Source organism: Belonocnema kinseyi, chromosome 8 (assembly GCF_010883055.1).
Source record: "Belonocnema kinseyi isolate 2016_QV_RU_SX_M_011 chromosome 8, B_treatae_v1, whole genome shotgun sequence".
In the NCBI taxonomy this organism is placed as follows: Eukaryota; Metazoa; Arthropoda; class Insecta; order Hymenoptera; family Cynipidae; genus Belonocnema; species Belonocnema kinseyi.
In genome coordinates this window covers 69110234-69124897 of record NC_046664.1, presented here as the reverse complement: position 1 = coordinate 69124897, position 14664 = coordinate 69110234, and the positions used below count along the sequence as shown (strand labels likewise).

Here is a 14664-nt window from a genome sequence, read left to right as displayed (position 1 = left end):
TCAGTATATTAAAAAAAAAAGTTGAGGAAAAATTCGAATTATTTTAAATGGTGTTTAAAAGTTCTAAAAAAAAAAGTTTAAATAATTTAAATTTTGAAAAAATGTAAAATGACATGTGTTTCAAGAGTTTGGAATAAAAGTTTGAAGCATTTTAAGAGGCTTTAAACATGTTTTAAGATCAAAATAATTTAACTTCTAATTTAAGAATTGTTCATTTTCTTGAAAAAAATGTGATCGTTCAAACTTTTTAATTTTAATAGTTACCTGGATTTAATTTAAAAGTGCTTCGTTGAAACATATTAGTAGCTTCCATTTTATTTATGTAAATTATTGAAAATATGAATACAAAATTTTGTGCCACTGAATTAGAAATTTTTTGTGGAATTTCGAAAGCTTTTTAGGAATTTCAAAATATTTGAGGGAAGGGGGGGGGATTTCAAAGGATTACAAGAGGTTTCACAGATTTAAAAAGATTTAGGGTGACAACTTGACCGGGAAATCAGGAATTTAATTTATACCCGGAAATTTACTTCTGATTGCAGAAACATTCCATTTTTTAATATTTGAATATTTTTTGTCAATTTAGAAAAGTGATTTCTACTTTATCTACAGGCGCAAATTTCTGAGATTATCTGAGTGTATTCTAATTAATGTAGTAGTCATGCCAAAAGTCAGATATCTGAAAAAAATAGTTCTTCTATTATTTTAAGAATCACAATATTACAACTGATGTCATTTAAAATAAAAAACATGATTTTTTATGCAAAATCCTTAAATTCACAACAACAACAAACATTAATTTGAACTATGTTTTTTATAAATTAAATTTTTTTCTGACCCTCGCTTCATAACAAATTTTTTAAAAATGATTGCATTTTAATAAATGACGGCTTATTTTTTCCGAGAAAAGATTCCCTACAACCATACTGTTTTCAATTTCAAAAATAACTCAATAATCATAAAATATAATAATTTGTCTAAAAAAATTTTTTTTATTGTTTCAACGATTTCCGAAATAGAATCCATGCCAAACACCTTGTCTAATATCGATCCAGTCTTACTTTCTTCTGTTACCCAGCAGACACGTTCTGCAACTGTTCCAGATAAAAAAAAGGAACTGTGTTCTATAACAGTTGCTACAAACTGGTGACAGAACTGTTCTAGAAAAAAAAAGGTCACAATGTTCTGAACACTGTGACAAAATTGTGGCTGAACTGTTCTGGAATAAAAAGGTTCTAGAACATTTCTATGACTATGACATGTTCTAGAACACTGTGACAAAATTGCAACTAGAACCCTGTTACAAGTGTGTTCTATTTCCTGTGGGGCTACGTCAAGTCTATGGTCTATGCCAAGTCTATGGTCTATGCCAACAAGCCAGCGACGATTGATGAACTTCGTACGAATATCGAACATGAAATTGCAGCAGTATCGGCCGAATTATGCCTGAAAACCGTCGAAAATTGGGCAAGCAACCGTTTTTGTTCTATTTAAAAAAAACTTTTGTAGCGCTCTTATTGAAAACCCTTTATATCCATGGGGATATTAAAATTTCCGCCTCACAGGATATTACGACGGGTTATCCCTGGAATAACCCGGGATATAAAGGGGGTCAAATCGAATATCCCGGAATATCCTACTGCTGTGAGGGATACATAGCACTGTTCCATATTTGATAAAGAACAGTTCTAGAACTGTTATAGAATTGTTTTGAACTTCTATAGAATTGTCCTAGATTTTATACAATGCAGCGTACCAAAGTTCTACAATTGTTAGGATCGGTTGTCACAGCGTTCTAAATCTGTGAAAGATTTGTTGCACAAAATTTGTAATTGAGTTCTAGAAATGTTACAGATCGGTTATCACAGCGTTCTAGAACTGTTACAGAAGTGTTGTAGCGTGTGAGGGATGACATAGTTACTCGCATGTTCGTAACCTGTTCTAGAACACGTTATTTTGTGTTCTAGAACAGTCACAGATCTTTTCTGTGACCTTGTTTGCTGGGTATTTTTATTATGCTATGAATAAGTATTTATGAATACATTTTGTCTGTGGTACTTAGTAAGCTGCTAACGCTCTAATTATTACAGTTATTATAGATGCACAATTGGATCATTTTATGCCTAAACCAAGTATTTGTAACAAACAAGCTTTTTTCTAAACATCATTTAACCAATCTGTCCCCGTTACCATTCGTTTTCGGATTTCAAAATTATCTAGCACCTTGTCCGTATCCTTCCATTGGACTCCAACCCATCAATTCATATCTCCAAGTAAAATGATTCTTTCTCCATGTATGATAGTATACAAATTAATTTTAACAGCCGAAACATGTGTTACTAAGCATATTAAAAAGAAAACTTTTAACGTTCTTTCATAGTTTTATACGATTATACTACAAACCATTAAAAATACAACTGATAGTTTTTAAAGAAAGAACCATGTGCTGTTTAATGGAAAACATTGCCGGTAGAGATAATAAAATATTAAAAAGCACATGAATAAGGGGAGAAATGATCAATGCACTCGACGCCATACACGTGTTCCATTGATGTTTATTATTCATCAAGACTATTTTCTTCGCATTGTACAGAGAAGAATGATATCAATCACTTGTCACACTCAACCTACCATTATCTGCGATTCCTGGTTTTTGTTAAGAAGTGAAAATCGCTACCAACAATTTCTAGGCAAAAATTGAATGAATAAATAAATAGGATCAGAGGGAAAGGAATCTTTCAAGTATATTGTATACTCACTTAGTGCACATGCCTTATTTTATTATTTATAAATCAGTCGCTCTTTCTTTCCTGAAAGGGAATATGGAACACATTAGAAATTCTACAGCTGCACGCAAATCGAAAGTCTACTTCTACTTTGCATCTGTTTAGTGCATGTGTTCATTTATTATAAATAATCGATCGCTCCTTATTCAATGAAAGAGAATAAGGAAATGGAGTTGGAAAATTCTATGCCTCCAGAGGTCGATGTTCGGAAGAAACTTTCAGTGAACAAAAGATATAGGTAAGACAACATGGCAGAAGAAAAACTTGAGGATTATGTCTACCTAAATAAAATGTGTTTGTCGCTTGTTGGACTTTGGCCACTGTCTGATGGAGTACCAAAATGGCGACTTTATCTTCAAAATGTTCATATCTTCATCGCTTATGCTTTATTGTGGTTAATCCTACTGATTCCTGATGCACTGGATTTGTATATGGTTTGGGGCAATATTGATGCTATGGCCGAAAATTTGTGTGTCAATATCCACCTTATCACTGCAGCCACAAAATTCTATCAAATGATTGTAAAGAAGAAGACTTTTAAGGTTCGAAAAGCATTGCAATTTTATAAAATTTATTCCTAAAAGTGCTCAATGAATAAAAATTCAAAGGATGATTTTTTTTATAAGTGACGAGAATTTCATGTAGTTAAGAAATGGTATGATACCTACGTGTAAAAAAAATCTTTTTGAGAGTTTTCATCTATAACGAACACCGGCGATGGTCAATCGTCTAAAAGAACTTTCTGTTTTTTGACTTGACTTGGTTTTAGTACGCATATGCGACAAACAGTAGATATTTTTATTAATTATCTTGTTTATTATATTCGTTAATTATTGGTTAATTATTATATCTGGCTCATTATATCATTTTCAATTGAAAATGAATTCCTTTAAATTCTCTACAGTTCGTTAAATCCTTTGTATTCTTTTAATTTTTTTCTAACTTCCTTGAAATCGCTTGAATAATCATAATTTCACGAAATTCTCTAAATTCCACAAGTACGCATACGCGACAAACAGAAAATATGTGTAGTAATTGATACTTCCCAATTTAGTATATTATTTTGAATTATTTTCAATTTACATTGAGTTAGGTAGCATTTTTTCAATTTTTGGTATTCTTTGAAATTTTTTAACTTCCTTAAAATCTTCTGGATTCTCTCAATTCCACGAATTCTCCGTATTTACTGAATTCCTTGAAGTATGTGCATTCTTTTTATTCTCGGTATTCCTTAAATTTCTTGAATTCAAGTTAGTCTTCTAAAAGCACTGCTCTGCTTTTCGAGTTGGCTCCTCATTTTAGTACGCATACGCGACAATATTAGATATTTTTGTAATTAATAAACTCTCGTTTAGTATATTATTTTGAATTATTTCTAACTCACATTTAATTACTTTGAATTACTTTTGTTCATTAGAATTTGTTTAACTTTCTTGAAATCTTCTGAATTCTTTAAATTCCGAAAATTTTCTCAATTCCTCGAATTGACGGAATTCTTAGAGTTCTCTGAATACCCTGAATCCTCTGATTGCCTTAAATTCTCTGAATTCCTTAAATTCTCTGAAAAAGATTAAATTTCCTGAAACCCTTTATTTTTCTGAATTCATGAAATTCTCTTAATTCTTTTCATTAGTTTGAAGTTCTTCGAATTCAGGTAATTCTCGCAATTCAAGACAATTCTCGAATTTAAGAAAGTCACATAATTAAGGGAATTTCAATGATTTAAGTTAATTCAGGGAATTCTAAGGACTTTAAAATAATGCAATAAATCTAGTTAAATTTAAACGATTTGAAGAAATTTAAAAAGAATTGAAGGACTCTAAATAATTCAGAGAATTGGAGAAATTTTCAAATAATTCATGTAATTTACAAGATTTCAGGGAAGTCAAAAGTTTAAAACAGTTTAAAATATCTTGAAAGAGCTTAAAATCATTCCAAGCAATTAAAAACAATTAAAAAGAATAGATAGAATTGAAAGATATTAAATGTGAAATAAAAAAAATCAAGCTACGTTAACAACGAGGGGCCAAATTAAACAATAGAGTGATTCTTTTAGACAAGTCTCGTGCTCGTGTTTTTTATAATCAATAAATAATGTCCGAATAAAAAGTTTAGTTCGTTATTGCTTGGTCGGTATTAATTTAATCCTTAAACGGGCACGAGCGAAATATTAATTTCAAATATTTGCTGACTTTACTTATCAACGTGCACATTTTCTTTTGTTTTAAATTGACAGGAATTGTTGGATATCATGAGAAGTGATTGGGATACTACTGTACAGATCAAATGTGTATCGAAGAATCAAAGAAATATCCTTCTTCAATACGCCAGTTTTTCAAAAAATCTCACTACAATATTTATTTCTTCTTCCTACTTCATCTCGACTCAGCTATGTATTTTACCCCTTATTTTTGGAATGAATAATGATCCTGTCCGAAAAAGATGGTATCCAAGCAGTGCTTGGTATTATATCGATCAATCCTCTGATTTCGCATACTTCTTTTTTTATTCGGCTCAGGTTACACACAAAATTTAATGATTTAAAAATAAATTAAAAATTATAACAAAAGAAACAAAGAATTTAAAAAATGCAGGCCTTCGTTGGAATTTGTGTCGGAATAACTATTAACATAGGTTTGGACACTTTTTGCTGCGTTGCAGTTACTCATACATGTGCACAACTTAATATTTTTCAAAAGGAACTTCTGGAATTAGGCAAAAACTCAAAAGTTTCACAAGGAACAATAAAACAAATTATTCAGAAACACAATCATCAAATCAAGTGAGTGTGCTGAGAAACCACGACAAAAATATCACCAAATTTTTATCAAGTTTCTTTCAAATATTTCGGATTTTTTACGTCCCAAGAGATGTAACTAACCTTATGTTCAATTCAATTAAAAGATGGAACCTCGTTTGAGAATCGGATTTTTGAAACTAGAAAACTAGGATGAGCATAACTACCAAATGACCAGACATAAACTACTCATAATAGAAATTTAGGTCTTACAAATAAAATAAATATTTTTTCAATGAAAATACAAATAGATATCGTCAGTCATGAAATAAAGAATATAATGAATTAATGTTGGACGATCAAAGGTAAAATATGATAGCATGACTGGATGCTTTTCTTCACCAAGCTAAAAATTAAATCTTGTCTGGTTTAGTTCACCTTAAATAGGGATAAATGATTAACAAAAAAGCATAGAGAGAAAGGCAGAAAGACGTATCAATAAAAATTGATACCTAACTACTAACTGCTTAACTGATGGGATGATAGTCGGTCAGTGGTTTGAAGTGATAGATCAATCCTTTTGGTCTATTTTTATTTTTCTGCTTATGACAGGCGTCCTTTTGCTTGTTGATATACGTTCGATTTTTGAACTTCCGCACAGATGATAACTTTTCAAAGGTACAAGAAATACTAGAGATTCCTTATGATATTCTGTTAACGAGCCCTCTCTTAGGTCCGGAGTTTAAAGTTTCGATGGTTCTTCTATTGGCAAGCTTGTTATCTAGTCGTTGGCTTAAGATGGTTTCTGAACTCAAACTGATAAAGACTTGTAAACTTAAAACTTAATATGACTGCTGCTTCACGAGCGACGGTATTTATTTATATTGGCCTTCTTCAGATGTACATAAGGAGGAGTGTTATTATAGTAGGGGTGTAGGTTTAGGTTTTAATAAATATCCTTTATCGGTCACGTGGAAGAATGGGAAAAGTCTATCTACTATATCCAACTAGAATTGAAGATTTTTACATATGTCCATTTTTGGTGAATGATGCAGTGGTCTTAATGCACTATATCCCTTCCTCTGTACTTTGGGTTGGCTGGGGTCGAATTGCGGCTCGGTCAAGAAAACAGCCGTTCAAGAGCCGAAGGCGGGAAGAAAATTGTGGCTAGTTGACTTAACTAGTTTCAGTTTTTTCTTCCATCTAAGCAGAAAATTGTTTGTGTAGGCTTCGAAATTGATATTCATTCAGGTATACGTAAATCATTGAACAATCAAGTTATTATAAAATGTTGTCGATTTCATTTAGGTCAAAGTTGGAGTGGACTTGAGTGCTGAATACAAAAATGTGAATTCGAAAATAGGTTCTTTCTTAAAAACTTCTTTGGTTTTGCTTTTTTGGATCTCATAGACGTAGTTAAATGTTTCATTGAAGACCTCATGCCTATCAAGCCAGAAGATGAACGAGTTCATAAATTTTACGATTATATTTGGAAAACCTACGTAGCAAGCACTTCGAATTTCCCTCCTGAACTTTGGGCTGAATTTTCTCGTAGAACTACGCGTACAACAAACGGTTGTGAAGCGTATCATTCAAAATTAAACGCTGAATTTTACACGCCTAATCCGAACATTTTCAATTTAATCAAGATTTTTAAAGAAATGCAGCTCGAAGTCTACATCAAAATGAGGAGTGCAGCAACAAAGAAAAAAGAAATCATCAAAAAAGAACAATTCCTTATCGATGCAATTTTGACATTCCAAATCGGATTCATAACTCGGTTTGAGTTCGTTCGTCAGTTTCAGTGCTAAGCGAAACTTTTTGTTCAGGTTCAATCTCATCTCTTTCCTTTACTTCATCTTAATCTGCAATGTCGTCGGTTTTTTTATCATGAATGTCTCGCAAATGAACATAGGTTAATTTATAATCAAGAAATTTCTTGTCACACATATACAAGAAAATATTTGAGTAAAAACAGTGGAGTAGGAGTTTTCAAACTATTTTCAATTTAAAAATATTGCCAAATAAAAACTGAATGTTTTTTCGTTCGAAGTAATCAAAACCACACTATAAATTAAAGCAGCCAAAATTAACTTGGGAGTGTGGCAAAATTTCGGGGCAAGACACGATATCCATAGAAGTTGTATTGGTTTAGATAAATCAGTGTTGTATGAAGAATATCTGGTCTGTGAAAAAAAAAAGATCTTAAATTAAATAATTTTCAAATAATATTTAATAAAATGTTGCAATGACATATTTCTATGTTAAACTCCATTGAAAATAACCAGAGCTTCGTATAATCAAAATTTGAGTGACCAAATATACGTTCAAAAAGTATTATTATATACACGTGATTTTTGGTGATAATAAGGATTATGAATTTATTATGCATTTAAAAAAAGATATATTTTTCGTATTTTCCCAAGCGAAACAATCTAAGTGTTTTTCATTGACACCGAAATAACTTTATAAACAAAATAATTGGCTAAGAATATGATAATTAATTTAAGGTATACTTACATGAAGCATGAAAAAGAAGATTGCTCTGCGTGGTATTTCCTTGTATGCCTATTGAAATTTGACTTTCTCGAGTAATTCTGAGAACACTCTGAGCACTTAAAAATTTTATTATTTGTCACTTTTATGAACGTACCACTCTCAATGAATCGAGGCTGTACCGTGGTCTTCAAAGCATAAGACAGCACCACATCTCAGCCTTCAGAGGATAGTGGTAGTTGAGTGGGAGGCTGAGGAGCCCCGTATTTTCGGCTGTCTTGATTGACTCGTGTGCAGAACAGCTCGACTATACACTGCCACCCCAACAAGAAAAGTCGTAACTACATTTCGGATGAATCTCCTGCCATCCCAATTTCGGTTAGGTTGACAGGGGGCTCATCCGAAATGTAGTTACGACTTTTCTTGTTATGACGGCAGTATAGTTGAAGAGTTCGAAATGTTCCGGGTAACGGTTCTCCCGAATCAGTAGAGCCGTTCTAGCAAACAGAAGTGGCGCTGTTCAGTGTACAATTGGCCTGATAATTGTATGTGTGCATACTCAAACCTGGATGATGGAGGAAAAAAATGTTCTGTGGGTGAGGATAGATGTAATTGTAGGTTTCCATCCTCCATTTCAGTGCCGTTGAAGTGTGCCCCTATCGCGAAGTTGGGAGCGTCCAAAAATAATGCAAGGGGTGCGCCTGGTGCTGGTTAAGCAATCAGAGCTGCTTTAGAGAGGTTTTTTTTGCATTTTTCGAAGGCTTCCGGATGCCATTGAATAAGTGCTTTCACTTTAATGTTTCCACGAAGCAGATCATTACGATGTACTCGTACGTCATCTGCCTTTGTGAATCCAATTGTGTCCTCTCGGCTGCTTGGCTGTTTCAGGCCTCGGTAAGTTCAAGACTGTTTCCATTTTCTCAGGAAGAGGTACTACACCTTGATGTGTTAATTCAATTCCTAAGAAGAAGTCCAGTCCATTCCGCACTTCGTTCATGAATCGCTGGTATTAGCTTTGATTTTATTGTTATTTCGAAAATAGTGACATACGTTCACAGTAAAGGTGTGGCGTGAAAGAAAATTTGGTGTAGGACGGAATGTTCGATTTTGCGTCAACTTTAAAATATACTAGAATTGTTTACTATATAATTCTGGTGTTAGTAATTTCTCAGAACTCTCTCTGGTGCGAAATCCTAGCCATCTAGCTGATCTGTGAGCACATAGTGACGTGCTAAGAAGCTTATCGATCAATTTTTATCTCAATTGATATTTCGATTAATACCTGCTTACACTGACAAGTTTGCGCAGCATGTCTGAGACCGAACGATATGAAGGGGAACCCTAAGAGTCTGAAAGGCATCGTGATGACTGTATTCCTATTTCTTCCTCGACGACGGGAGTCTGGTTATATGCCCTGATGAGATCGATAGTGCAAAAAATGGTTTTACCATGGAGAGCAGAAGTGAAACCTGCACGTGCGGAACTGGGTACTGGTTCAGTATTACCCTTGCATTGAGCCATCTATAGTATAATCTCCACAGGGTCTTCACTGGTTGGCTGTTTTTAAAACCATGTAGAGCGATGAGCAGCTGCTTTTCGAAGGTCGAGTGACATTCATTTGAACCATTTGTTCAAACTCCTGTTTGGCCTGCTTCGGTCGATCAGGAGCAAGCCTTCTAGGTTTCCTATAAACAGGTGGACTTGAAGTAGTATGGATGAAGTGTTTTCTTAAGTGCGTGCTTGTTTTGCGGAATGTTCCAACAGGTTTTCTGATACCTAGATATTCTTGTGAAAGTTCAGACCACACGGATGATCCACTAATCGCATGGATGCCTAACCAGCTTGACTTAGACGCAGCGACTCCTTCGGTGGTGGCGAGTCATGCTAGTGTCCAGAAGATTTTTATTCCTGATATCCACTGGAAGTTCTTAGTGGTGCAGAAAGCCTACTCCCAGAATATAAGTTTTGAAACATCGACAATTAGAAAACCCCAGAAGAAAACCCTCCACAGGCCTAAATTTAAATTAAATATTCGAACACAATAGTCGGTATGGCGTATCATTGGCGGCTTTAAGTTCTTATAAGAGATTGAAAATATAGTCAGTTTTTATCGTTATCTTAGTGATTGGTTGATGGGTCTATAACTGATCTATTCGTTATGTTAGTTCAGTGAACTTGCAATTAACCTTCGTGCCATTATGTACATCATAAGATTTTGGCAAGCATAGATGCGGATATTAGATTTCATAGAGGTTTTTACAATGGCTATGCCTAGGCGTCCAGAATTCTGGACGAATAGACCACCTCTGTCTCGAAACGGCTATTTGTCCAGAATTCTGGACTATTAGCCCACACACCTCAGATGGCTATTCGCCCAGCAATTCTCAGCTAAAAAATACTTGATTTGACTCAAAACATCGTGTCAAATCATTTTATATGATGGATTAAAATCTTCAGATAGTAGAGGTTATGTTTATTGTCAGTAACTGCGAAGGCTCCGAAGCAAAGTTACCGAAGAGGGTCAATTGTTTAATTGAATAGCTTTAAGAAATCAAAGAATTATGTAATTTTTATATATATATACATTAAAAAATTAATATTTCTTATTTTTTTTGTAAAATAGATCATTTTTTTATAGGAAGAGCTGGGAAAGTGGTTCAAGATGTCATCAATCACTCTTGCGTCGCCAATTGCTATAACGTATTTTTTTCAATATGGAGCTGGAAAGGGGTTTCAAGATGTGACCAATCACTCTTCTGCGACCAGTCACTAAAACGTATTTGTTAAAGGGGGAGTTGGAAAAGGGGTTCGAGGTTTGACTAATCACTCTTCTGCACAAGCCGCTAAGACGTATTTTTTTAAAGGGAGAGCGGGAAAAGGGGTTTAAGATGTGACCTATCACTCTTCTGTAACCAATCGCTATAACTAATTTTTTCAAGTGGGGAGCTGGAAAAGCGGTTCGAGATGCGACCAATCACTGTTCTGTGACCAGTTGCTAAAACTTATTTTTATATAGGGGGAGATGGAAAAGGGGTTCAAGATGTGATCAATCACTCTTCCGTGACCAATATCTATAACGTTTTTTTTTCTTAATGCGGAAGTTGGAAAAGGGATTCGAGATGTGACCAATCACTTTTCCGTGACCATTCACTAAAACCTATTTTTTAAAGGGGTAAGTTGGAAAAGGAGTTCGAGATGTGACCAATACCTCTTCTGTGACCACTCGCTAAGACGTATTTTTTTAAAGGTTGAGCTGGAAAAGGGGTTTGTGATTTGACCAATTACTCTTCTGTGAACAGTTGCTAAAACGTAATTTTTTAAAGGGGGAACTGGAAAAGAGGATCGAGATTGGATCAATCACTCTTCTGTGACCAGCCGCTAAAACGAATTTATTAAAAAGGCCGCTGGAAAAGGGGTTCGATATGTGACCAATGATTATTTTGTGACCAGTAGCTAAAACCTATTTTTATAGGGGGAGCTGGAAAAGGGGCTCAAGATATGACCAATCACTCTTCCGTGACCACACGGAGAAAAATGGATGTTTAAATGTAGATATTCAAAGGGTAAGATTGTACCATCTAACATGCAGATATTCATACCAAACATCTAATATCTTTTTGAGATGTTAGGGGTAAAAATATTTGTATGTTAAACCAAAACACATTCAGATGTTAAAATCACCCTAGCGCATGCGCATTAAAATCACTTAACTAAATTTGCCGGTTCTATATTTTCGATATCACAATTGCAGAATTTTACAATTTTTGAACATTTCAAAAGAATAAAAATTAATGCTATTCTTAATTAAAATTGGATATCGACTTCTGTCTGTATTTCTGTCTGTTTTTCGCTTACTTATCGCGTTTTTATTTTTTATTTTGCATTGAAAACGTTATACATAACCTCAACTTGACTGCATGTATCATCTGATCGACAGTTTACACCCTTTATAGGTTTTTCGTACGTGCAAGGACATTATAGTTTAACTTTAAATACTCAAATAAGTTATCAATTAATTCCTTGAATTACTAGAAATAAGTAAACTCCTCAAATATTTATAGCTGTTATTTGACATAACCATAAATGTAATATCTCGGATATTTCAATTAAACGTTTTGTATGTTCCATAGTAACATCTAACTTTTTAATATGTACAGATGCTAACTTCAAACATCCAGATTGTTGTCCTAAAGTTAAACATAAAATATGTTAACCCTGAAAAGCTGGATGTTACATTTGAACACTCATTTTTCTCCGTGCAATTGCTATAACGTATTTTTCTAATAGGAAGCTGGACAATTATAGGAAGCTATCGGACAATTGAAAATATTTTTCACCAAACTCTGTATGGCCTATAACGACTATTTGAAACTTGAGTTTTTTGAAAGCGGCGAAAAAATGTACAATTTTTGTTTTCCCCTTGTTAATGTGTTTGTTGCTCTTGATTGTATGTCAATTTGTGTATACATTTACAAATTAATATTCCTAATTTTCTGATAAAATGGTAAAATTTAGTTATATTAGAAAAATACTTTTTCTAACACACGCGCGAAAAGTTCGATTTTCGAGGCATGTATTGCGTGCGGGAAGTGACAAATTCCGAAACCGTGGTAAAAAGCAGTTAGAAAAAGACTTTTTCTAGCTGCTGCGCTTACGCTCTTTGAGTAAGATTACTTATTCTTGCTGTTGCGCATGCGCATTTCGAGTCAGAATTACTTTCCAGTACTGTCGGAATCATAAGTTCACTTCATTATGATTTGACGCTTGAGAGACTGATTGTGAATAGTGAATAGTTATTGGACATACTCGAAGTGATAAGTTACTATAAATGACTGATAAATAACCGATAAATTACCGACAATTTTGGAAACTTTTAGATATCTGAAATTATCGGTAATTTGACAATTTTTCATAAATTTCTGAAGATTTTGGAAATTTAGCCAATTTTTCATAAATTTTTGAAATGTTTGAAATTTAGCAAATTTCTATAAATTTCTATAAATTTTCGGTAATCTACAAATTTAACATCAATTTCCAAAATTTCTAGGTAATTTGTGTAATTTTACCATAAATTTCCAAAATTACCCAAATTTTTCAAAAAATTGGTTTTTATTGTTTCTCAAATCGAAAATTTCCCGAATTTTTTAGAAGAAATATCGTGGGTTACAGGAGCTAAAAGTAGGCAGTTGCAACTCTTGGGAAGTTTACAGTACTTGCCATCGGCTCATCTTCGGGTGGTTTCCGGCTCGTACAGCTAACTTCACACTCGTATGGAACTGCCTACTTTCCGCACTTGTAGCACAATATACTATTTCCGGAAAAGAAGGTTCCTTGATATCAAAATTTGCCGGATTAAAATATTTAAGTCCGGCAAAAAATATCGGATATGTATACACAACGATAATTTAAATCAAACTAAATATTCTATTCTTGCAAAATTTCTGGACGAATAGCCGTTCGCTGTGGGCAGGCTATTTGTCCAGAATTCTGGTCTAATAGCCGTTCCGAGACAGGTGAGCTATTCGTCCAGAATTCTGGTAAAATAGACACTCCGTTTTACAATATTCAAATATGATCTTTCAACAAATTAGTTTATTATTGACTGCCAATGTTTCATAATTATAATCCCTTCGTTATAAATTAAATTTATAACAAATGACTTATAAATAATATAATTTTATAAACAATAAAGAATTTAATTTATAAACATTATAAAAGTTGCGGAACGTGATAGTTTGATCATAGAAAAAAATTATTTGATTATACAATAAATAAAACTGTAATTTAATCAAAAGGATTACTCAACTATTAAATGAAATATTTAATAACATATCATTGTGCCAACTAATCATGAGTTGCCTCGCAATCTGTACCGCCGGATTTCAACTAATTATAGTAAGTTTTTTCCCTTACATATTTGACATTCCTAATCGTAGTTTTTTAATCTAATGAAATTATTTTTATAGACGCTGAATAAAAATACAACAGATGTACAAGGTATTATATTTAATACATCATTTTTGATAATTGCTTTATTTCAAATTCTGCTTTACTGTTGGCCGAGCAATGAATTAATGATCCAGGTAATAGAAAATTTTAATAATACTTTTACAAAAAGGAAAAAGTTGTATACTATTTACTGCTATACTGGCGACTAATGCAAGTTTCGAGCAAACTTACTTTTTCATAATTTGATACTTTTTTTCTAATTATGTGAAAAAGTTCTAAATTAAATATTTCATTGCAATATCTTTTCAATTGAATAAAATGGAATTTGTTCAATTGGTTTAAAAAACTAATACCATCGTGATTAATGAACTTTACTTACAGAGTTTAGAGGTTGGAAATGCTGCGTATCAATCTTTATGGACAAATTTACCCCATTCTTCTGGCAAAGAAATTAAATTACTGATTTTGAGATCTCAAAGGCCTATGCATATCACAGCTGGAAAAATGTATATTTTGTCCCTTGAAAGATTCATAGCAGTGAGTTTTTATCTGCATTATGTATGCAATGATACTAGGCAGTCTGATAAGTACCTAAAAATTCTAAAAGATGGCATTAGTATTCACTAATGTGAACCATTTTCGTCGAGCTTGATCCTTCAAATGACGCCTGTCAAAACTTCAGCCATTTATGTTTAC

The 14664-nt window shown here is 33.3% G+C and overlaps 1 protein-coding gene across 1 annotated transcript in view; it reads left to right on the top strand.

Annotated features, from left to right (window-relative positions):
- The first annotated feature begins 3034 nt into the window (after window positions 1-3034).
- LOC117178532 overlaps window positions 3035-14664 on the top strand; it is a 12492-nt gene continuing 862 nt past the window's right edge. Inside the window, exons 1-7 of the mRNA XM_033369960.1 lie at window positions 3035-3328; window positions 5381-5568; window positions 9376-9506; window positions 9784-10030; window positions 13815-13914; window positions 13986-14102; window positions 14350-14505. Of these exons, the coding sequence (XP_033225851.1) occupies window positions 3035-3328; window positions 5381-5568; window positions 9376-9506; window positions 9784-10030; window positions 13815-13914; window positions 13986-14102; window positions 14350-14505 (1233 nt within the window). The remainder of the gene's footprint in view (window positions 3329-5380; window positions 5569-9375; window positions 9507-9783; window positions 10031-13814; window positions 13915-13985; window positions 14103-14349; window positions 14506-14664) is intronic.